At 58.9% G+C, this 24686-nt stretch overlaps 1 protein-coding gene across 3 annotated transcripts; it reads right to left on the reverse strand.

Annotated features, from left to right (window-relative positions):
- Positions 1-776: 776 nt before the first annotated feature.
- TP53I11 (tumor protein p53 inducible protein 11) lies at positions 777-15844 on the reverse strand. 3 transcript variants are annotated; one of them, XM_036427012.2, is made up of 8 exons: positions 15614-15844; positions 5449-5531; positions 4893-5052; positions 4207-4265; positions 3946-3994; positions 3523-3619; positions 2592-2693; positions 777-1915 (listed from the first exon to the last, which is right to left on the reverse strand). In XM_036427012.2, exons 3-8 carry the CDS (start codon positions 5019-5021, stop codon positions 1782-1784), a joined length of 570 nt encoding a protein of 189 aa, XP_036282905.1. In that variant the 5' UTR covers positions 5022-5052; positions 5449-5531; positions 15614-15844; the 3' UTR covers positions 777-1781. The 3 variants fall into 3 exon arrangements, with proteins under 3 accessions (XP_036282905.1, XP_036282903.1, XP_045433422.1); XM_036427010.2 differs by having other exon boundaries at positions 5453-5531; positions 15614-15842; XM_045577466.1 differs by lacking the exon at positions 15614-15844 and adding an exon at positions 5830-5848 and having other exon boundaries at positions 5453-5531.
- Positions 15845-24686: the final 8842 nt, after the last annotated feature.

The following is a 24686-nucleotide window of genomic DNA, read 5'->3' on the forward strand; positions in this document are numbered from 1 at the left end:
TCAACGCACCCCATGCCCTGCACCCACCCCGCTCCCCAGCTAAGAATGAAGTGGCTTGGCCAGCTCAGCCCTTTCTGATGCCCAACACAGAGCCCGACTCCAGAGCCCATGGCCCCACATTCCTGCCTGCCTCCGGAGAGGTCTACCTGCTGGGCCCAGCGGTTATTTGGACAAACCACCACCCCCTGCCAGAGAACATGCCAGGCCTTCGAAGGCATGGGCAAGAGGGAGGACTTGGCCTAGGTCTGGGGCACTGCCCACCAGTCACCAGCACCTCCTGCAGCGTGGGCAGTGGGCAGCCTGCCTAGGATCTCCCTGGGGACCATGGTAGGCGACGGACGCCAGGAAAGAGCTGGCTCTTCCTCAGGTCACCAGCAGCACAGCCTCAGGCCCGACCCGCCAGGCCTCTCTCCTCAGCTGTGGGGACACTAGAACGTGGCTGCAGGGACAGCGGGGCCCAGGGACAGCAGTGTGGGACCCCCGTGGGCAGGCTCAGACACAGGTCCATGGAGCTGCAGCCAGAGCTGGGCTGCACTAAAGGACACCCTTATCTCACCCCCAAACACTCTATTCCAAGACAGAATGCGATACTGGGCCTGGGTCACTGTTCTCCACACCCGTCCCCAGAACTCAGGGCTGGAGAGGACAGTGCTGGGAGGGAGGAGGGAGTACTGGGGGACACACAGGCTGGGGTGGGGATGGGGGCGTCTGCAGGGGTGTTCAGCATCTCCAGGGCATCTGCGGGACAGGGGGCGGGGGGGGCTGGGGGCGTGGAGGGACAGGAAAGGAGGTGGCCCGCTGAAATATCTCTACCTTTTCCCCCAGCTGAGCTTGAAGGGCACCCAGTCCTAGCCGGCCAGACCCTGGGGGTAGCCCAGGCTGGAGATCCAGAGGGCAGCACCCCGGGGAGGGTGCTGGGAAGGGGAGAGGGTAAGGGGAGGGGAGGGGCTAAGCCAGGGGAGCATCAGACCCTGGAGAACATGCCAAGTTCCAAGGCTTTTCTCATCTTCAAGCCCCATCACTGACAGGTGGATCTGCGCGTCCACGTCAGGCCGGCCTGTGGGTGAGGCCTCTGGCAGCCTCTGGTCCCAGGCCAGTGGGGCGAGGCGGGCTCCTAGGGGCCTCCAGGACCTGGGGTGGAGGCAGAGCAGCCTGGATCGAGGGCCTGGAGAGCCCATGGTGGCCGAGACAGGGCTCTGCTGCTCATGGCCTTCCTGTGAGGTGGGCAAATGCCAGCTCAAAGACAGCCACCCCCACCCGTCAGCCTGCGGCTGGCTGGGCTGTGGGGGAGGGACGGGTGCCTGTGTTTAGGGGTGGAGAGGGGCCCCCCCACAAGGCATAGGGGCATAAGGTCACGTTCTAGGTTTTCCAGCTGCCTGGGCACTGGATCGGCTGGGGGTGGAGGGGAGGACAAGGAGACAGCCCTCAGCCTCTCTCCGAAGAAGGAGGGGCCTCCGGGCAGAGGGGCGGGCCTCGCCTCAGCCCGATACCCCGTGATGCAGGCTCTTCCGTCCGTCCGTCTGTCCATCCAGGGGATCTGGAGACCAAGAGGCTCAAGCAAAGAGGCGTCCTGGTGTGGGGCAGAGAACAGGGGTGCCGAGGCCCCGTCCCTCCTCAAACCGGAAAGCCCTGATCACAGCATTCGGGGAGAGCCCGGGAGGAAGGAGGGCAGCCACTCCTGTCCGCCCGGGGCAGGCAGGGTCCTTCTGTCTTCCATGAACCAAAGGGAAACCGAGGACCAGGGCCTCCTTGCCCCGGAAAGGCCCCCGCCCAGCGGTCAGCTAGACTTTCTTGGGTTTCCGGCCGACTTGGTAATAGTAGTAAACGCTGATGGCAACGAACAGGAGGCGGCTGGCCAGGAGCAGCAGGATCCCCAGGGACATGAGGCCGGTCTCGGCGAGCGTGGCCGTGACCACTGCGGGGGAGAAAGGCCGGAGAAGGAGCCGAGGTCAGAGGGCTGTGCCCTCACCCCACCACAGGGCGGCAGGCTGCTCCCTGAGCTGGGCGGGGGTCCTGCCAGCTGTCTGACCCCACAGACACATCTGTTCTGATGTGCCCCACGTGGCAGGAACTGAGGCGTGCATGTGGGCAAAGCCCGTGTGTGTGTGTGTGTGTGTGTGTGTGTGTGCGCGCGCTGTCACCCAGCGCCGAGGTGCGGGGGGCTGTGGAGGGCCCGAGTGTGTATTCAGAAGATGCAGGTAGCCGAAACCGGTTTGGCTTAGTGGATAGAGTGCCGGTCTGAGGACTGAAAGGTTTGATTCCGGTCAGGGGCATGTACATTGGTTGTGGGCATATCCCCTGTGGGGGGTGTGCAGGAGGCAGCTGGTCGATGTTTCTAGCTCTCTGTCCCTGTCCCTTCCTCTCTGTGGAAAATCAATAAAATACATTTTTAAAAAAGTATTTAAAAAAAAAGAAGAAGATGCAGGTAGGTGGTGTCTGCTGTGTGAGCACAGGTGTGCAGGCACAGGTAAGCACAGCTGCACGGGGGCCTCCTCCTCAGGTTCCCTCACTTCCTAGAAATCTAAGTGGCACGAGCTGGGAGGCGGGGGCAGAGCGGCTTCCCCTCACTGCCCGCCTGCCTCAGGACTCACCCAAGAACTGGACCCCGAAGTAGCAGGCTTCGGTGAGCAGAGTCCAGCGAATGATAACCTTCTCGGCCGTGTAGAGAGCGTTCCACATGATCAGAGAGATACCTGGGCGGGGATAAAGAGGGTGTGGGGGCAGGACGGCCTGACCCACCCACCCATTTGGGACAAGGGGCCTGGTTCTTTGTCCCTTTGGCCCTATGTGGCCAGGGAGCCCGGATCGTGCACGTCCACATCTCCTGCCCTCACGCATTTCCTCAAATTGAAACTCATCACACTGGGGGACACTGGGCAAGTCACAGCGCCTCACTGGGACTCAGTCTTTCCATCTGTAAAATGGGAGACCTGAGCTCTAGGTACCCTGCCCCTGTCAGGTTCCGTTATGATTCTGGGTTGATGGGCTCCCTGGTCCTACAATCACATTTTGTTTTTTCAAAATGGACTGCTGGAGACAGAACACCTGAGCCCATGAAGGATTCTCGCTAAGGAGTTCCCAGGAGTGGGGGTGGGAATGGAGGTGGGGGGTAGGCAGACCACATTCCCAGGAGAACCACCTACTTAGCCTCTACCAGGCCAAACTGACACAGTGTTTATTTTGCCCCCTTCCCGAGGCTGTGAGGCCCTGGAGGGCAGGGCCTTGGCCTCCTTCATCTCTGCACCTCAGTGCCCAGGTGGCACACCACCAGGCAAGCACTCAGTAAGTGCTTGTCCAGAAGATGGCAGACTCTGCCCCAATCCACTAGGTGCATTTCCTATCAGTGGCCACAAGATGGCAGCATACACCCAGCAGAGATAGACATCAGCTGGAGGTGGAGATCTGAGAAGGGAAGCCTAGGCACAGATCCACACAGAGGAAGCCTCTCCATGTTTCCCTCCATCCCAGCTGGGACCCCAGCTTCCCATCACCTCCCCCAGAGTCCTCCCCAGCAATACTCACTGAGGAGCGCACCCCCATAGAGGCGGATGGGGGTCTTGCTGGTCACCTGAACTCCATCGAAGACTGCGTCATAGAGCTGGTCAGGGAAGGCCAGGGCCTGGGGACAGCAGTTGGGAGGCTCAGGGGAGGGGGCAGAGGGGTTACTGGAAGTAGGCCAGGGTCCCTGGGGAAGTCTGGGGCCAGGATCTTAACTGCCCCCCACCCCTTCATTCCAGGACGGGACCATGGCCACAGATCCAGGATGCTCCGGGGCAGGCAGACAGGCACAGGTGGGATGTGTCAGGAGCCAGGACATGGAGGCAGCCAGCAAGCCTTCACAGATGGGGCCTCAGGCTGGCCATGGGGTGAGGAGAGGGCAGCAGGGGCCCAGGGCAGGGAGGAGCCCCTAGCAGAGGCTCGGTTCCGGGTGGGGCGGGGGCTCACCATGACGGCAATGCCAGAGAAGAGCACAGCAGAAACAAACTGCCAGACCCTGGGGAGGCACCGATAGGAAGGTTACAGCCAAGCCCCTCGCCGCCACCCCAGACCCCAGCAAATGCCCCCTCTCCAGCCAAGGTGCCAGGGATGGCTGGTTTGGGGGGAGGGCATGAGCTGGGATGAAGTCAAGGGCAAGACCAGAGGGGGTAAGGCTGATGAGATGGGATCTTACAGGGCTCCGCCCTGTAACACACATGGGATGCTCACCTCAGTCCCAACGGCTCCCGAACAGCAAACTTGATTTCATTGCCCAAGACCTGGCTGATCTGTGAACACAGAGGGGAGGGGGTCAGAGGCAATAGCGGGGGGGGGGGGGGCAGCACTCAGCATGCCCAGGCCACTCAACCCCCCAGACCCCCTTCCCCTCTCCCTGGGATGCTCAGGAGCCCAGCTGGGTACCTATGCTTAGCCAATGGCCACCCTGGCTAAAAAAGGCCGCAATGAGGCCACCCTCCTCACTGCCTCCCTGACACCAGGGATTAAGGGAAGCTGAAAAGACAGTGGCTGGGAACGAAAGCTCGGGGGTCTGCCAGTCGTGGGCTTGAAACCTGGCTCCTCTGCCACTTCCTGGTGCAGCCGTGGACAAATCACTAACCTCTCTGAGCCTCAGTTTCCTCATCTCTACAATGGGTTGATGCCTGCCTCTGCATCTTCCAGGACTAGCAAGATTCAACAATGCTTATAAGACAGCGGTATGCTAATAGGCATATAATAAGCACGCAAACCTAATTATCAGTTTTCAGTTTTGTTATTATTCCCCTGACATCTCCATTAAGTTTCCAGGAAAACGAGCTAAGTCCCGGGGCTCCTGCAGCGCTGTGGGTCTCAGCTTGTCTTCTTGCAACACGGAGGGCCAGACCTGCCCCCGACAGGTCCCCAGAGGCAGACCCCACCTTGGAGCGGTGCACCTCCCCATCGTCGTCCTCGCCACCCACACCGAGGATCTTGCGGGTCTTCAGGCGGCTCACGAGGTCGGTCTGGCTGTGCTTCTTCATGAGGGGCGGGGGCTGCTTGGCTGCCATCTTGTCCTGGAGCCCGGCCTCTGTGGAGGGGCTGCAGGGAGACAGGGGCCTCAGGCCACAAGTCCCGCCCGGCTTCCAGACCTCAGAGGGCAGCCCACCCCCAGCCCAGAGCCTGCTGAGGCCGGGGTCCAGGCTCCCCAGTGAACTCCTGCCCAGACAATCTCTGCTGCCCAGCAAGTCCTTCCCGCCTCAAATCCCCCGGACTGAAGGCAGGGCAAGGAGCTGGCACAGGACCCGGGACCCGGCTGAGCCAGAGGAAGGATGGCCAGGGGCACGGGCAGGGCTTCGGACAGGCCAGGTCTCTCCCCTCCCTGCCATCAGCACCCACCACCAGCCTCTCCCCTACCCCCCGAGTCTGCCCATGGCTTCCCACAGTCCCCAGTCCCCAGCCAGCCCCTAGGTCCACCTTGGGCCAGATCTGAAGCACCTACTGTGTGCCAGGCACCGAGCTAGGCAAGGGAGATGCAGAGATGAGTTGAGTGCCCGTTCTCGCCTTCCGTCAGCAAACACCTACACAAAGGAAACAGGAGTGAAAACCACAATGAATGAAGCAAAGGCTCCCAGAAGCTGGCCCTGGAGTGACACCAGACTCCTCTAATCACAGCCACTCCGCCCTGCAGGATGGGCGCTGTTTACACCCCTTTCTCAGATGAGAAGACCCAAGTACAAAGAAGTTCAAGTTCAACGAGGTTCCCCAGAGACCAGCAGTGGATGCCTCCGGTATTCCAACATCTCATTCCCACCCAGGGCCACCCTCTGGGAAGGCAGGAACATCACCGGAGTTCACAGACAAGGCTCAAGCAGGAACCTGGGCTGGAGGTGCCGGCCTCCCGGACTGGGCCTCAGAACGAAGTCTCAGTGCTGCATCGCCCCAGGCGAGCCTCACTCTCCAGGGCCGCCAAAGGCAGAGCACAGAGATGTCTCTAAGTCCCCTCCAGGCTCCCAATGTATCTTAAGGCAAAGTGAAGCACCCCGCAAATAAACATCAGATCCGAGAACCAGACTGTGCGGCGTTTGGATGATGAGGCAGGCTGTAGGCGTAGACACACTGGGCAGGAGGCACCGGCTAGAGTTGGGAACTCAGGGCAAGATCAGGATGGAAGGTCTCCAGTGAGTGCCATGTCCATGAGATGGCCTGCCTCAGCTCCCCAGCCCCGTCCCTCATCTGTCAACTGGGGGCCGCTATGCTTTCCCCTCCGCCCCCCGCCCCCCACATACACACCTGGGGGCGCCAGGAGGCAGCTCAGTGCCCTGTGCCTGTAGGCGGGAGGCGGCCAGTCCCTGGGGGTGGAGGATGGGGGGGAGCCAGGGCTTAATCACTCGGCTCCTCGGGGACCAGGAGCTGTCACAACACCTCAGCCACTCGCCACCACCTGCCTGTGAATCCAGAGCGAAGCTGGCATCAGCTTGGCACGCCTCCCGCTGCCAGGCGGGCCTGAGAGCCGCGGCACAGTCGTATGTATTCCGCGGGACGAATGTACCAGTGTCATTATCGTCACTCACCAAGGAACAACTGGGTTGATTCCAGAGTTTAATGACTGTGAACAAAGCTGCTATAAACATCCATATACAGGCTTAGTGCATCTCTCTAAGTGTTCATCTCTCTAAGGTAAATACTGAGTTGCACGCTACCCCCTCCATCTTGCTCCAGGAGATCGCGCCAAACCGCATCCACAGCGGCGGCCCATTTGCATTCCCCACAAGGCAAGGGCCTTCGGGTTTCTCTCTCCATCCTGCCAGCACCAGGCATGGTCAGTCTTCCAACTCCCTCCCCGCCACCACCCGTCCCTTAACCCTCTCTCCCAGGCTGGCATGCTGCCTGACTCAAGTCTTCACTGGTTGTGTGGCTTGGGCAAGTCTCCTCACTTCCCTGAGCCTCGGTTTTCCCCATCTGTGAAATGGAGCCATACTATTATACCTCCCACCTCCTAGAGTATTTAGCGGCAAAAAGAGAAGCCTGGTCAGAGCACACAGTGCAGCCCCTGCACGATTACATGAAGACACTGCAGTTAGTGAGGATGTGCTGTGAGGCAGGTAGAGGATGGTGGCCCCAGGGCCCCTGCCTGGCAGGGGTGTGTGGGGGGGGGGGGGGCTGATCTGTCAGCCATCAGTCAAAGCAAGTTACTTCTCTGTGAAATGGAAACCCTTACCTTTCCCCTAGGGCAAGGCTAAGGAGAAACAATGTGATAAACAGGACGCTTCACAAAGGGCCAGCTTGCTGCAGAAGACCTAACGTTAACTGAAGTCATAACCTGAGTTTCAACCTTGTCTGCCATTTCTTAGCCGCGTGCCTGTGGGCAAGTCACTTAATCTCTCTATGACTCAGCCACGGACACACACACACACACACACACACCCCACACACACACACACACTGCAGGCACACACCTGTCGTGGGGGAAATAAAGGGTCCTACCTTAAGGAATGTTGTAAGAACACCGACTATAGTTGTGAGGTACGGAGGGCAGTGTGTCTGGCCCCTGGAAAGTGCTCGGTGGAGGTGGGCACTAGGACCCTCCGGCCCTGCCCCGGTTCCCCAGGCAGCAGTGGCTCTGGGACGGAGGCCAGGGAAAACCAGAGGGCCAGACTAGCATTTCCTAACACCTCCATCCGTTGGGCAAAGCCCCCAGACCTCAGCCCCATGACATAAGGCTGACTCTCAAGCCCCAGCCCCCAGGCCTAGGCGGTGTCAGTGACCCCAGCTCCTCTGCCCACTGTCCTCTCCCCAGCAGCATACAAAGCTCCCCCCTGCCACATAGGCTGAACCATAAATCGAAGACAGTGAGTGTGGCAGTGCCAGCCTGCAGGGGCTGGTATATAGAAAGAGGCTCCACCTGACCCTGGCATTATTCAGAGATGGGATAAGCCTTATTCACAGGCACTGCCACCAGGGACCGGGGCCAGCAGGACCCACTGCAGCCACCCCAGGGTGCAGCCCCAGCACTGAGCTCACCACCAACGAAGAAAGGGCCCTGGTGCCTCCCAAGATCTTGAACTTGATCTCCAGGGAGCAGATTCCCAGCACCTGCCTCTAGTTAACGTCCCGAGCACTGAGTTCTGTCCCATCTTTACCTGTAGGGCTGGGCCCTGCCTGGGGAGACAGGTGCAACCTCCTATATACCCATCAGCCTTAAGCATGCCCCACCCCCAAGGCAACCCCTCATCCGCCCTTGGACGTTCCTTCCCATTAAAGGCCATTCCATGTGTTCATGTTAGGGCCTGGCCCCATTTTAACTTAAATGAGGACAGAGGGCACCTCCTTCAGATCCTCTGCCTGCTCTCGGGCTGGACACTGGCTTGGGGCAGCCAGCCGGACCTGGGTTTGAATCCCGGTTCTGCGTTCCTACAGGTGCATGGCTTCGGGCAAGTCCTGCAGCCTCAGCGTCTGCCCTGAGCAATGGGGCCGTGGGAAGGCCAGCGCTGCAGAGGTGCTGGCGGACACAGAGGGCGCGTGGGCAGTGCCTGCAGCAGAGCACCCTGCCTGCCGCAGACAGGCCCGCACTCCTGCACTTCCTCTCTCCATTCACTCGGCCGAGGAAATGGAAAAAGCCTGCCTGGCAGGGCTGTCACGCTTCCTTTCCCAGAGCCAGCTGCATCTGAAGGGCCCCAGGGCTCCCCCGGTGCCAGGCTTCCCCAGCACAAAAGAAAAGGTGGGGAGGAGGGCTGCCTCTCCATCTACATGCTCACTTGGGGGACCTGCTAAGCAAGAAGGGAGACTGTGGCTTGCAGCCCCCAGCCCTGAGTTCCTGTGACCTCGATTCTCAGTAAAGCTGGGAAGCCGCTCCTTTGAATGGCTCTTTCCACTTCTGAAACCACTGCTCAGCCAGGAGGGCCCTTCCTGCCCTCCAACTCCCCTCCCCCCATCTTCCTTGTTCCTCCTCCCAGGGCCCTGCCCGTCCTCCCTCCTCTGGACTCATGGGTTTTGGTGTAAGTAGCCACCTCTAGCCCACACTCTCAGTCATGTCACGGGCGATTGGCCTCCTCGGATGTAGTGAGCTGAGGACAGGGCTGGTATTGAGCTCATCTCAGAGTGTCCCTGATGTGCCTTGGCACACAGTAGGCACTTTGTCAGCACACAGTAGGCACTTTGTCAGCACGAATGAAACAGGCTAAGAGAAGCGGGTCTCACTGCCCACCAGGACACTCAGGATCACACAGGGCCCAAGGGGGGGAGGGGCGTTCAGCTCCAAACACGCAGGGCAGAAGGCTGAGGCAGAGGGGATGGGGCCTGCCCCAGGCCATACATGGGCCGGTGGCAGAGGAGGGCAGGAAGGGGGCTTTGCCAACAGTCGGGGCTGGGCTTGAATTTGCAGCCATTCCTGGGCAGGTGGCCTGGGGCCAGGGCTTCCTGGGGTGCTGAGGACTCCGGCAGGGAGAGGGTGCACACACCAGGGGGCCTGGCAGGTGGGTGCCGGGACATGGTGGGGTTAGAGGACCGGGTGAGAATTCGGGTGAAACCTCGCCCCACTGCCCCAGAAAGCTGCAGCGGGCACTGGAAGGGGATTGGCAAGGGGCGGGGTGTCAACAGGGCCTGGGACAGTCCTGGGCACGTGAGCTCAACATGCATTTGGGATAAATTAGTGAGCTGGGAGAGGGGCTGAGAGGCGCCTGCTGGCCAAGATCCCCACCCCCTTCCTCGAGGGCTCGGCATCTGAGGCCAGGGGAGATCCCTGTGGCAGCAAGACAGAGGGGCCAGGACTGGGCAGAGGCCAAGCAAAGCCCCCAGAGATCGAACCCACAGGGAGGGAGGACACAGGGGTGGGACAGGTGTCAGAGGTAAAAGTGTCAGAGGTGGAGGACAGAGTGTGTGTATGTGTATGGCTTGGGGAGGGGGGATGCGCATATACTTAAGGACTGGGAAACCTGGCCTCAAACCTCAATGCTGTATCTTCATTAGGCGGGAACCTCAGGAAAGTTTCTTAACCTCCCTGAGCCTCTATTTCCTCCTGGCTACACCACGCTGCTCCGTCTCGGCTTGCAGGGCTGTGAGGAGCGAGGCACGCTGACAGGCAGTGGAGGGCCCGGCGCGGGCTCTGTGCCAGGTGAAGGACGGCAATTAGGAAGGCTACTGGGAGGCCGCCAGGCTCCGCTCCTGCCGCAGCGCAGATGGGCTGGGGCATCGTTCTGCCGGTCCTGGAGGACCTCTCCCAACCCCGTCCCCGGAAGCTGCGTTTCCATAGAAACGGATGGACTACTGCGCTGTCCCCATCCTGGAACCTGTCTGTCAGGAGGAGGGGATGGAGAGGAAGGGGCCTGAGACCCAGAACACCTACCACCTGTGATCCAAAGAGGAGTCACTGCTGCCGAGGCAGCAAAGAACCACTTCCTTTCTTTCCATCCAGAGCCCCTGCTGGCGGCGGGACCACCTGTCCTCCCGTCTGGTAAGGAGAACGACCCCCTGGGCATCCATCCTGGGGCCGGAGGGGGCTGAAGGGGGCCAAAGGGGCGACCAGGAATTCCCAGTAACCCCCCACCACACCACCTGAGGCTGGAGGTACCATCACCCCCATTTCACAGAAACGAAGGCCAACGTGCCTCCTGAAATTCAGACCACATTAGCTGGACCTCCTGAGAGGAGTTGGGGAGCATGTATGTGGGAGTGGGAGCCTGACCTCCAAAAAGAACTAAGCTCTGAGCGATCTTCCCTTCTCCCCTTCAATTCCCCTGGCCGGTCGCCAGCATCTGCACGCGGCCCCGGGGTCCGGCCTCCCTGGGGTCCAGCCCTGGGACTCAGGCAGGACCGGGGAAGGGCTGCTGGGAGACCCATTGTTCTGTTATCATGTTCCTGCAAAATACCTGGAAACCGGGTCTGGGACTGGCAGCGCTGGGCAGCGAAAGAGAGAGACGCAGGCCCTGGCCAGGGAGAAAGGGAGGCACACGCCCACACCATCCGCCTCATCCTGTGGTCCCTCTCTGGGGCAGCCCATCCCTCTTTTGGGCAAGATGGGGTTTAAAGATCACCACCCCAGCCCTGAACCCACGACCTGGGCCCTCAGGCAGTGAGTCTTGGGGGCAAAGGGACCTGTGCTCACATCTTGGCTGGGCATTTGAACCTCCGCATTCCTTTATTCTAAATGGGGGCGATCATGCCTGCCTTACGAGATTGTAGGTGGGTTAGAGCTAAACCAGGAAGTTACAGGACACAAGGGAGGCTGGAGGGACACAGCTGCATCACCGACATCATCACAGGGGTCCCTGGGTGCAGGTTGGGGCGGGGGAGGGGTGTCGGGTGTCTCAGGGCCCACTGGCTAAGGGAGGAAGCCGAGGCCAGGCTGCCATGTGGCGGGGCTCCGTGCTGCATGTCCCCTGAGAGCGTCATTATTCTAAGGGCTGGGCCGGGCTTAGTCAGCCTGCTCTCCCAGGGAGCCGGTGAGCCAGGCTGCATCATCCGTCTCTGTCACCGCCCACCGTCACGGCGGGCCCCGGTCCGCGCTGCTGCAAAGGGCGAGGATGACAGCGTAGGACCGGCAGGGAGAGGAGGGAGCAGGATGCGAGTCCTGCCGTGGCAACAAGCCCGGTTCCCACGACAAAGCTCCGTAGTCAAGAGAGAGATCCCACGCTCCATGTCCACAAGCCTCCAGGAGCGCGCGCTGGCAGCGGAGGGCTCTCGCTCGCTCGCGCTGACGCTGGAAGGCTGGTGGGGGAGCCCGAGCCACTGGGCTGAGACAAGTCAGCGGAGGCCACCGGTCCGGACTCTGCGACTCAGTTTCCACATCTGACAATAGGGGAGTGTGGGCCCTGGGGCCCCTCCTGGCTGTGACAGTCAGGATCTGGCTGTCTCAGGATCCCGCCACTAGTTAGTTCTCTTGCTCTGAAGGTGCCTGGTCTCCAAACTGGAAAAGCAGGGGAAAGCCTGAGCTCCCATTGCAAACAAACATCTGCAAAGCTTCCGAGACAGAAAGTAAACATCGCCTGCTGTGCTGCATGGGGGGGGGGGGGGGGCTCGCTGTGGGTCACCACTCCGAAGTCACCGAGAGGGTTTTCCCCTGTCCCCGCTGTCACTCACGAAGGGCAGGCAGAGCACATGGAGAATTCCTATCCTTCCCAGGGACCATGTCAGGATCCTGATGGGGCGGCCGGTGCTTCAGCAGGATGACCACGGGGGGCCGAGGTCACTGGGAGAGCCTTGTTCCCGGATTCCCTGCAGCCAGAGCTCTCGTGAGAAGGCAGTGGACACATCCTTCTCCCCCTCCCCCCGCCCCTCTAGCTTCTCAGGAACTCAGAGAGGGAGGAGGGGAGGAGGGACGTTTCCTTGAAGAGATGCTGCGCCATTTGGAGTCAACTTTTTCAGAAGCAAATGCCTTCTGGTGTGCTGGAGGCAGCGGGCAGAAGGGTCCCTATACATCCCCCAGGATGCTGAGGGGCCGGACCCACAGCCCAGGACTCACATCCCCCCTCCCCGGGGGGGGGGGTGTGGGGGATTGGGGCTCTGGCTTAGTGATTAAAAGAGGAGGGGTCACAACTAAAGAGGTCTGTGCTCCTCCCTTTCTTGGCTGCATGGCCTTGGGACCTGTGACACCCACCACCTCTCTGAGCCTCCGTTTCCTCATCCGTGAAACAGACCTCTCCTCAGTGAAAAAGCTCACACCCAACCCCTAGAGAGAGGTACAGTCCCTGTTTCATAGCGAACGCTCCACAACAATGCTGCTGCTGTTGCTTTCAGACTAGGAGACTCGGTTCCTTGCTTCAGATTCCCCCTTGACCTTACCAGCTTCGGGACAGGCGCCCTACAGGGACTCCATCGTCATTAACTAGAGTGGGGCACTAAAAGGGGGGCGGCCCTGGGAAGGAGGAGAGGGGAAGAGAGAGAACTGGGGGTCAGCAGGAAGACGACAACAGGTGGACAGGGAACTGACAGCAGGTTGCAGAGATATGGAGTCCCTTGGGTACTTACTAAGCCTGGGTGGGCTCCCTTCCATGTCCTTGGTTCTTGGCCAGGTCTGGCCCTGGGAGGGGCACAACCAGGGCTGCGGATGGACGGTTGAGATGATGCCGGGTGAAGGGGAAGTATTGTGGGCTCGGAGGCAGGCACCCCACGTGCAGCAGCGTCTGCTCTGCAGCTGCTGCTCCTGGACTGCATATCCCTCCTGGACTGCATGTCCCGGGGTGACTGACATGCAGTTTCGGGGCACCACTTCCCTCCTCTGTGAATCAGGCAGGCTCCATCCCCTCTCAGCCAGCCTTGCCTCCTATCTCTTCCCCACTGGCCACACCGGCTCCTCAGATACAGCAGGCACATGCCAGCCTCAGGGCCTTGGCACCTGGCTGCTCCCCGCAGGATCTTTCCTTCCCGACGACACCCCCACAGCTCACTCCCTCAAAGCCTTCCCTCGGAAGTCACCTCCTCAGGAGGGCCTCCGGGACCACCCTATGCAAAGGAACCATCCCACCCCTGGCCCAACACTCAACATTCACCCTTCCCCTCCCAATACACTATTTGAGTTGCGTATTGATTTGCTAGTTGTTTGCCCCTGAAGTGCCAGTTTCAAGAAGGCAGGAATCTTCCTTTTGTTCCCAGCTATCTCTCAGCGCCGCGCTGTGTTCATTAAATCACTGCTGGTGCACAGCTCACGTTTTGTTCAATGAGTGAAAGCACAGAACAGTCCAGGGACGCGTGGAATATAATTGCTCTGCGAGGATGCGGGGATGGCTATCATGAGGGCTTGGGGGAGGGGAAGCAGCTGAGCGTGGGCTGGGGGGAAGCTGCAGGGGACCTGAGAGCAGGGGGGGGGGCGTGTTACCCTCTCCCAACCCCCTGCAGAGAACAGACTTGAGCAGTGGACCCCAGCTGGTACTTTTGGGCCTCAGCCCTTTGCTCCGAATTTATTGGGACTGATTGAGCTGACAGCATGTGGTCTGAAAAGGAGAAGCCAGGGCAGCTGGCTTGCAGAATATCGGGGGCAGAGGGTACCTCAGAAACCCATGTCTCAGACGGGATCACAGAGGCCTGGAGAAGACCCAGTACCTATTCTCCTAATAACTCCGCAAGAAAAATCTTTCCTCCTCCTGGTCTGAGCACGGAGCTTCGGCTAAGGTATGGACAGTGCTTCCTCCCTTCTCTCCAACAACCTCCCCACCCCACCCCCAGTGTCCCTGGGATTTGAAGGCTGCAGGATGAGAGGGTTGTGGACAGCCTCCTCCCTCCTCCCTCCTCCACAGACCTCCAGGGGCGAAGGTCCAAGAGGCCACAGAGTTGGGGTGAGCGCTCCTGCAGCCCCGGGACCTTCAGGAAAAGTTTGTCTGGAGGAAATCAACCAGGAAGTGCGCAGCGGTGGGGCCGCGGCGGTGGAGCGGGGAGACCCTCTCGGCTTCGGCTTCGGCTTCGGCTTCGGCTTCGGCTTCGGAGGAACCTCGGACTGGACGGCCTCCACCACGCTCCCGCCCCGCCCCCAGCCAGCGCTCCGATCCAACCGAGACACACGCTTCCCCCGGGGCTGCCAGGAGGCAGGCGGCGGAACCCGCGCTGGTTGGGGGCGCGGAGGGTGAAGTGAGGGGCCCCAAAGCGAAAGCCAGGCTCCGCCGGACGCGCAGGGGATGGGCGCGGCGTCCCAGGCGGCTCCTCTCCAGTCCCGGGAGCGAGCTTTTTGCCCGCAGCCGGGGCCCCAGCCACCCAGCGCCAAGCCCCAGGCCCCGCGCTGCCCGCTTCCAGCTGAGCGCGCGGCTCCGGGAAGAGTGGGGGCGTCGGTCTCCACCTGTGCCTGCTCCACCCGCCCCCCATAGAGCTGGGGCTGAGCCAGGGGTTCCGTTTCTCCCAGCTTTCTCCCCCACCCCACCCCAACTCCAGTCTGGAGACTGGGATCGGTTACAGCCTTGCTCTTCGCCCCCTCCCACGCGTCCTGTATTTCCGGGCTCCAGCCAGTCCCCCCACTTTCTGAGACTCCAGGCGGGGAGCTCCGGGCTGTGGGCGCCCCGGGTCCTCTGGCCCAGGATCCCCGGCCCCACGGCCCCCCTGAACCAGAAGAAGGTAGCGCCAGACTGGAGGGCTGCGGGAGCTCCGCCGCCACCTCCTCCTCCGGGGCCCTGGCGAGGCGAAGAGGGAAGGAGGAGGGGGATTCGCAAGTTTGTGCCGTGCGCGCGCTCGCTCCCCGGACCGGGAACAATGGCAGGTTGGGGATGGAGGGGGAGGGGACAGAGAGCTGAGCAGCGCGAGGACAGAGTCTGACTCTGGCGAGAGGGGGAAAAACAAAAATCATTGCTTTTCGCTCCGTTTTCCTCTTGCGCTGAAGCAAGAGCGAGCGAGAGCCCGGGACGGGGAGACTGAGGGAGGAATAAAGAGTCCAAGAGAGAACACAGAGGAGGGACAAAGCCGAGGAGAGGGAAGCTGAATCGGAGAGCGGGGAGGGCAGCGAGCCGAGAGCGCAAAGGAAAGGGACAGAAGGGCTTGGGGTGGCGTCCTGGAGAGCCAGGGAGAGGGGATCCCCTGGGGTCCCGGCGGATCGCAGGTGCTTAGAGGTCCCGGGGCTCCACGCTCACGGTCCCCGGCGGTCCCCGCGGCCGCGGGAGCACCGGGAGCTGCGCAGGCACCCACCGGCCGGCGGGCGGCGAGCGGGGGAAAGTGCGAGGCTCCGCGCGGCGGTGGGAGCAGAACTTACGTTGCTAGCGCACGCCGGGCGGCTCCGCGAGGCTGGCGTGCAGCGGGACCGCGGCGCTCACATCACGCCGCCGCGCCGGGCAGGGCAGGGCAGGGCCGGGCCGGGCGGACTGCGAGCGGCACCCGGCGCGCCTGGGCTTTGCCTGGGTCCGGAGGCCGCTCTGGTCCCTCCTCTCTGTGCCGCGCCGAAGCCAATGGCGCGCCGTCCCTCCCACGCGCAGGGCTGCCTCGCCCCCAGGGTGGCCGCCGGGGCGGGCGGGAGAGCGAGGTTGGGGGGAGAGGGAGGGGGGAGAGATTGGGTTCCGGGCTCCCCAGCGGAGGCTTTCCTGGAAAACGCCGCCCGGGGGCGCGCTCACGCCCGGGGAGAAGACGACGCTTGGATATCAAAACCGAGGCCCCGCGCCGCCCAGGATGACTTTTTGTTGGCAAGTTAGGAAGACAGAGCCCTAGTTGTGGGACCATCCACAACCCCATGGGTGGGCACATCCTTAGGGCACTCCCTGAAGCCGGGGTCAGTGTCTAACACGGAAAGGACTGCTGGGCTGGTAGGGATCCAGGGTGTGGTAGCACAGTTATAAGGGTCACTGTCTGCCTGCCCATCAGTGCCATGTGCTGTGCTCAGGGTATTATGGGTATCAACTCATTTGACTCTCACAACTACCTATGAGGTCCAGATGTTCAATCCCCATTTTACAGGACACACACACACACACACTGTCATGACTAAGATCTTATCTGGGGCTCCCAGACATGTGGAGGGGGTAGGGATGTCAGTTGTCAGACTACAGGGGTGGGGGGGTGAAACTGGGTTTGGGGGTCCCGGAGGCTCTTTGGGAGCCTTTCAGCCTAAAGAAGCAGGCTCCTATAAACAACCCCCTTTCCCCCAGATTCCGGATTCATTTCCACGCTCAGCCAACTCCCACCATCCTGCCTGCACCCTCCTTCTTAGAAACAGCCCGCCTCTCTTCATCTTGTCTGATAGCCACACATGGAGGCGAGGAGGCTGGAGGGGCGAGGAGAGAAGAGGAAGGCAAGGTTGATGACATGCTCCATTTCACAAGACAAGTAAATGGGGCAGAGAGAGGTAAGTGGTAGTGCCCCAGGCGTCCAGCTAGCTGGGCATTTTGACTCCAGGTCTGAGTTCTTTCTGCACTAGTTCCTTAAAGGTTAATTACGTGCGCTCTGGAACCAGACTGCCAGGTTCAAATCCAGGCCCAGCCTCTGGGTGACGGGAGGCTTTCAGACACACACAGACAGCAGTAAATGGCACAGCTCCCAATTCCAGGCAAAGTGCTTGGGGAGGGGGCTGGAGGAGAAGGAAGAAACTATTCGTTACCACCACCATCACCCCCAGCACCCACATTCCTTAAAGCTCCCCTAGAAGCTCTCGTTCTCTTCCTCCCCACACTTTTCTGAAGTGTTATGCACCTTGTTCGGGAACATTCCTTAGACTGCCATTCTGCCCTTAACTTTTCCGAGTTCCCTCGTCTTCACATGGAGCATGAAAGCGTTCACCTCGCTGGGCTATTGTGTGGATTAAAACTGGCATTCATAAAGTGCAGCCACGTCTGAGCAAGAATAGGCTCTCGGTGCCTGGTGACAATGAGCTGTCCTTCTGATGCAGGAGAAGGAGCTGAGGGTGTGAGAAGGGAGGGAAGGCCCTGACTCCACTCCTAGCTAGCGACGTGGCCCTCGGCTGCACTTGCAACAGGGAAATACAAAAACACCTGCCTCTCAGAGCTTGGGAGAGTCAAGTGAGGCAAGTTGATGAAAAAGGTTTGAAGCTGGAAAGGCTGATTCCTGTGATTCTCATTGTTATTGTGATTCTCGTTGTTATGAAATCTTTCCCTCAAAAGGGAGATAAAGGGGGGATGGAGCCAAGGAAGGCCAGCTGGGAGAGGGCCACTTTTCCTTAGCTGGGCTTCCCTCTGCCCTGCAGGGGCAGGGGCAGGGGCAGGGGCAGGGACAGGGGCGGGGCAGGAGTAGGGGCAGAGGCAGGGGCAGGGGCAGGGACAGGGGCGGGGCAGGAGTAGGGGCAGAGGCAGGGGCAGGGGCAGGGGCAGAGGCAGGCACACTTGCATCTGGGAGTGAGTGAGTGAGCCAGTGTGTCTGTGTGGGCCTGTGCAGGTGGGTGCTGGAGATGGCCTGGGCACAAGCAATGTCATTGTCCACACCAGAAATCACTTGTGGGTTGTGAATTGCCCCAGGAAGAATACAAATGCAATTGGATTTTTAAAGATGCTGGTTTGCACAGCTGGTGTGGCTCAGTGGTTAAGCATCGACCAGGAGATCATGGTTGGATTCATGCCCAGATTGCAGGCTCGATCCCCAGTGTGGGGCATGCAGAGGTAGCCAAACGCTGACTCTCTGTCATCATTGATGTTTCTATCTTCCTCCCTCTTCCTTCCTTTCTGAAATCAATAAAAATATATCTAAACAAAACAAAAAAAAACCCACAAAAAAAATATGCAGGCTTTGGGCCTAGTTTCCGAACCTGGGCAGTGGAGGAGAAAGGCGAAGGGGAGGGTTTGGACCTGGTCTTAGAGGTAGGGCCTGGAGAGAGGTCTCAGCAGTGATCCCCTCCATGGGGATGGGGGGAGGGGGGCGCACATACTGGACAAGGATGTTGGCAGAGGTCCAGAGGTTTTTGGAGCTGATGGACCTGGGTTCAAATCCTAGTTATGGGCCCATGGGTCAGGGCTTTCATTTTTCTGAGCCTCAGTTTCCTGCTCTGTGAAACGGAGATATTAGTAGTGCCTACCTCCCAGGGCTTATTGGGAGTTTAACAGCGTGGATGCATATAAAGCAAGGAATGGCACGTAGTAAATTATTTTCGCTGGCATTATTAACTAGTAGCCTTGAGCAGGAATTCGTGAGCCAGTAGCTCATCAGTAGCTCTCCGACCACTGCCCCACCCTCCTATAGCTCCCCCATCCTCCTCCCCACTTACCTCTCATAGCTTGCTGCCCTGTCCCCTCCGGTAGCTCTCCACCCCACCCTCCTGCTGATCAGTGATCTGGTTGTTACTTGACTTAAGGGATAATTAGCATATCCCTCTCTTATTATATAGGATAGGCAGCCAGAAGGAGGAGGGAGGGAGAGGGCCTCAGGGGTGCTGGTGCTTTGTAAACTGTGAAAGGTAGCTCTGGGGCTGTCAGGCCAGGGTGGGTGTAGCTGCCACCAGGAGCACCATTCTGGCCCAGGACAAAAAGGCCACTGTTCCAAGGAATGAGGCAGAGGGGCCGGGCACTCATCATTCCCACCGGTTTCCCTTCCTGGTTCCCCTCACTTCCTCTAGACGAGCTTCCTTCCCTGGGAGCCTGCCTGAGAGGGCCTCTGGGGCTTTCCTCTCCACCACTGCGGTCCCTGGCTGAGCAAAGCCTTGGGGCCTGGGAGAAGCAGCTGGGAGTTCAGGAACTCTGAGACAGGCCTCCCTCCCGGTCTTCTGCCAGGCTCCTCCCCTTCCCGTGAATCCCTCCCACGCTGCTGCTGCTGCTGTGGAAAGCCCAGCAGCTCCGCACCTGTGGCACAGACAGCAGCATGGGGTCCAGCCTTGCCCAAAGGAAGCATGTGGCAGCTCCAGCCGGAGGGCCACAGGGAGCCCTTTTCTGCATCCAGCAGAGCGAAGCTTAAGGGGGCAGGTGAGAGCGGGACTTGGGAGCTAGACCTTCTGGGATTTAGGGCCAAGGCCCTAGTCCTCCCTAACTTCCTCTGTGGCCTCGGGCAAGTTTCTCGGCCCCTCTGAGTCTCAGTTTGTTCATCTGTCAAATGGGAAGAGGGAAATTGTGATGGCTCATGGGGTACTTGGAGGATTAAGTGAGACACTACCTGTAAGTCCTGAGCTTAGGGCCTGGCTCACCATAAAGGCTCAATAATTGTTCTTGGACACAGTGAACGAACAATTGAGTGGAAACAGTACTGAGTGGGGGGGAGGGGAGTGCATGTAGCTCTCTGCAGGAACACCATCCTCCACCAGCTCTGTGTGTGTGTGTGTGAGGGGGGGTGGGGGGGGTGGGAGACATGTCTGAGGACCTGTACCCTAGGCCCAGGGCACCTGTGGCTCTGTGCCACTATGAAGGGGCTGCTCCCCGCACTCAGACAGGATGGAGCATGATCATTCCTGTGGACGCGGCTGACACTTCTGCCAAACGAACACGTGCCTCGGGCTGGGTCCAGATTCAAAGCGCTGAGCGTCCCCTATGCCAACAGATTCTAATTCACAAAATCGTCCTGGGGCAGCGGGGTTCTCCGAGGGTGATCACAGGGCCTGCCTCAGAACTACAACTTCTCAGTCCTGCTTCACACCAGCTTTACACCCCCCCAATGGGAAACCGCAGGAGGGACAGGGAGATTCTGATGGGAGCTGCGATTTGAGAACCATAGTGAAGCAGACTCCTAGTTGTAAAAGGACATGGACACTTTATTTTGCCCATTCTCTCGGCGAGAGGAATGCGTGTCCCTGGGGAATGTGTAGGGATACACTCCAACCCACGGAGCCGAAAGGGCAGGAGTATTTTTGTTTTCTGCGACCTCAAGATCAGCCTGCGGACTGGGTGGGGGCGGGCTCCCTCTCACCCTCCCTCCTGGGAGAGGAGGCCAGGAGAGGAGGCCGGTGTCTGTGTTTATGATTCCCGCAGAGGTACCCCAATCCAGATCTACATAAATAAAGCCCAGCCTGGCACTGTGAGTGATCGGTTTATTAATACCCTGGGGGCGGATTGCAATAACAAAGGCGGCTCCCAGCCGTGAAGCACCCAGGCTTCATTATGTAATTGCTCCGGAGAGCAGTCCAGGGCCCGGGCGCCAGATGCCCTGAGCGCACTTGGCCATGAGCTGAGGGAACTCCGCCTGGGAGCTGGGGCTCCTGGCATGGGTCTGAGGCCGGTGGAGGGAGCACCTGCCCAGAGATCCTCACTCCCTCGCCCCGTGCTCTCCTCCCACAGAAGCCCCAGAGGCAGCTGTCCCTGGGGGCTCCAGAGGCTGAGCCAGGGCCCCCTCTCCCCTTCCACTCACCACCTCCCCTCCGTGCGGGACCCTCACTCTGATTTGGGGGAGGTGACCGGCTTCACAGGCAGGGACCTAAAGAAAGGGCTGGGCCCACACACTAAGCATTCCAGTCCCTGAAACTGTGGGATCCAAAGCCATGCTTTTTATCTCGGGCCCTCCCAGGGGGGTTTATACCCACCATGGATCAGTTGCTGCCTCAGTTTCCTATTGGGGCTCAGAGTGACAGGATGGAAAGTACTCTGTGCATCTCTGCACTAGGGGCCTGAGGGAGGGGTCCGGCCCAGGGGGCTCTATAGCTGGGGCACTGGTGTCCACAGAGCAGATGGTGTCAAAGAACAGCCTTGGCTGTTTGTGTTGGGGTGGGGAGAAGGGGGCGGGGTCAGCACACCAGGCCCTGCCCCACACTCCCCACTGTGCCCAGGCTCTGAGAACCAGCCCCTGCATATCCCAAACAACCAGTATACCAGCACTCTGGCCTTGGCCCAGGAATGTCCTGTGTCGGGAATGCCCTTCTCCCATCCACAGGCTGTCTCATTTCTGGGATGTCTTTCCAGCATTCTCCGACCCTCCCCCCCTCCACACACACACACCAGAGAGCCTTCACATCTGTGTCCTCCAACCCTGGGACCACACTGCATTAGGGGAGCTAGTGTTATGTCTGCCTCCATTAGGTGGCTCTGCGTCTGACTCATCTTCCCGGAGCTGCCCCACTGCTTAGCACAAGGCCTGGCACACAGTTGGCCTCTTCCAGCACTGGGTGGAAGCCTCAGATAGATTTCATGCTTGGTGGCAAGCTTCAGACCCTGGCTTCTGAACTCTACAGAGCTGCCAACCGCTCTGCCAGCTCCTAGTTGTGTGGCCTTGTTAATTTTTCCTATATACATATTTTGCCTTTTTGTTATTATTTCAGAGAGGAAGGGAGAGGGAGAGATAGAAGCATCAATGATGGGAGTGACTCATTGATTGGCTGCCTCCTACACGCCCCAGACTGGGGATGGAGCCTGCAACCTGGGCATGTGCCATGACTGGGAATCAAACCGTGATCTCCTGGTTCATAGGTCAATGTTCAACCATTGAGCCACACTGGCCAGGCAGATTTTGCTAATTTTTGTAGCCATCCTTGGCCTCTGTTTCCCTATTATTAAATGGGGATGATGGCAAACCCATTCTTATATGCTAATTAGTGTTTGAGCACTTACTTGACTACTATATGCTGTGTGACTCATGAACTCTGCAGGCCAGCCCTGATGAGGTAGCTACTGTTATCTCCATTGTGTAGATAAGACACTCTCCCAGTTCCCCAGCTGATAAGAGACAGAGCCTGGATTCAAACCCTGGGCCCTCTGTCTCCTGTGTTTCCAATCTCCCTTTCACAGGACTATTATTTTTTAAAGATTTTTTTAAAATATATATTTTATTGATTTTGTACAGAGAAGAAGGGAGAGAGATAGAGAGTTAGAAATATCGGTGAGAGAGAGTCATCGCTCAGCTGCCTCTTGCACACCCCCTACTGGAGATATACCCGCAACCAAGGTACATGCCCTTGACTGGAATCGAACCCGGGACCCTTCAGTCCCCAAGCCGACGCTCTATCCATTGAGCCAAACCGGTCTCGGCTATTTTTTTAAGATTTTTATTGATGTCAGAGAGGAGGGGAGCTGGAGAAAGAGAGAGAGAGAGAGAGAGAGAGAGAGAGAGAGAGAGAGAGAGAGAGAGAGAGAGAGAGAGAGAGAGAAACATCAATGATGAGAGAGAATCATTGATCAGCTGCCTCCTGCACGCCCCACACTGGGGATGGAGCCGGCAACCCAGGCATGTGCCCTGACTGGGAATCAAACAGTGACTTCCTAGTTCATAGGTCGACACTCAACCTCTGAGCCAGGCCAGGGTTATTTTGACAATCAAATGAGAAGCAGTTAAGGAAGGCTCCCAGGACAGCTCTCCTTTTGCCCTCAGCCTCCCCAGACCCCACAGACACCGGGGCATTCTGGGAGCTCTTCTGTGGAGGTGAGGCTGAAGGAAGGAGTTGCAGGAAGTGTTCTGGCTGCCGAGTATACATAAATGATTATTTCATATCCTTATTTTAAAGGAAGGGCGCAGGGTGAACTTGCAGATCCAACCACGCGGTGCTGCGGCTCCCCTGCATTTTTCTGATTGCTTAAATTGCCAGTAAACGAAGCCCACTGTGCCTGGCTCTCCCACGGGGTCCTGGAGTCTGGAAGGACATCTGTCCCCAGCCAGGCCTACAGGTGTCGGCGGGGATGCTGCGGCAGGGAGAGAGCTCCTGTGAGACTCCGCCGGGCTCTGCGGACCTCAGAGGACTCCACCTCTCTCAGCCTCAGTTTACATAGCTGAAAATGGGCCTGAAACCAGTGTCACGCCCGTTTCATGAAGGGAGGAATGTGGCTGTAAAGGTGCTTTGTACTCATGAGCGTTATTACTGTTATTAATACGAAGAGCAGAAAGAGTACCCAATTCCATCTTGTCCCTTCTGTGCCTCTTCACCTCGGCTGCCACTGTCCACCCTAACATGCTACCGAATGCTAAGCCAAGCCACTGTCTTCTCTCCTGGATCTGCTGTCTTCCCTCCTAAATGGTCCCCTCGCTCATAACTTTGCCTCCTCCAGGTCACTGTCCACACAGCAGTCCAAGAGAGCTTTGAAAAGGCTGATCAGAGATTATGAAATATGCCTTTCTCTGATACTTAGAATAAAATCTAGAATAAATGGTCACCCTTGTCTGGCTGGTATAGTTCAATGGTTGAGCATCAACCTATGAATCAGGAGGTCACGGTTTGATTCCCAGTCAGGGCACATGTCAGAGTTGCGAACTTGATATCCAGTGGGGACGGGGATCACTGTGCAGGAGGCAGCTGATCGTTGATTACCTCTCTTCATTGATGTTTCTCTCTCCTTCTTCCTTCCCCTCTGAAATCAATATAAACATATCTATATTTTTAAGTTACCGTAGTCAGCATAGCCCTACATTCTCTGGCCCCTTCCTCTTAGTCCTTCCTTTCCGGCCACACCCCGTCTGCCTTCCTAAGTTCCAGCTGCTGAACTTGTTTTCACCTTGGGCCCTTGGCACAGGCCGTTTCCTCTGCCTGGAATGCTCCTCCTGGGGCCTTTACCGCCTCTCTCTTAGCTGTTGATGTCAACGGAAAGGTCACCTTGGAGAGCCTTCCAAGACCACACACACCACATAGACCCCTGTCCCTCACCTGCTTCCCCCTGCCTCGCTGCCCTTGTAGAGCAGGTGTCACCTTCTGAGATGTCCTTTCCTAGTACACGTTTAAATGTCCCTGTCTACCTGCCTCTTCTGGAATATACCCTTCTGGAAGATGCAAACCTCATTGATCTCACTCACCATTGTAGCCCCAGCACCTTACTCTACACATAATTACAGGGGAGCTGGGGTAATTACTACTAATGGATGACAGTGTGGAGCAGAGGCCAGGGCTTTCTGTGGGAGGATGGGCACAGGATGTGGCCTGTGAGGCAGTAATGATAGCCCCAGGGTAAAGGTCATCACAGCTCTTGCACTTCATCCGTCAAGATTTTTATGTCGTTCCAGCTCAAAGGAGTGAAGGCATGAAAGCCTGCCTGCGCACAGATACGCGTAGGAGACCAGTGACGGCTGGAACCGAACCCATTGTGGCATCTGAGAAGCTGAAGGAGACTCACATCTAGCAGATGCTACTCCCAGTTGCCTCTGGGGCATCCCTCTGTCCTCTGGCCTGCATCTGGGCCATCCTGGGTGCTGTTCCCTCCGCTGGGGCCCTGCCCAGGTCTTCAGCTGCCAGCACTGGCTCATGTTTCTCCCATCTCAGCTCACTCCCTCCGCACACCTTTCCCAACCCCCACCTGCACCCCTCATACCCTCGCCCAAGAGTGGGTGCCACAGACCCCCAAGCGACCCCAGCAGCTCAGTCGTGGATTTGACAGCTGGGTTCTGAGCCCATTCCCCACTGCATCTTGTGCCTAGCACATGCGGGCAGCTGGTAGGTGTCTGAAGAGTGTGGAGAAGTGTGGGGATGCGGGGAGACTGTGAGAGCTGCCCCCTCCTAC

Source organism: Pipistrellus kuhlii, unplaced genomic scaffold (genome assembly GCF_014108245.1).
Source record: "Pipistrellus kuhlii isolate mPipKuh1 unplaced genomic scaffold, mPipKuh1.p scaffold_m20_p_9, whole genome shotgun sequence".
Lineage (NCBI taxonomy): Eukaryota > Metazoa > Chordata > Mammalia > Chiroptera > Vespertilionidae > Pipistrellus > Pipistrellus kuhlii.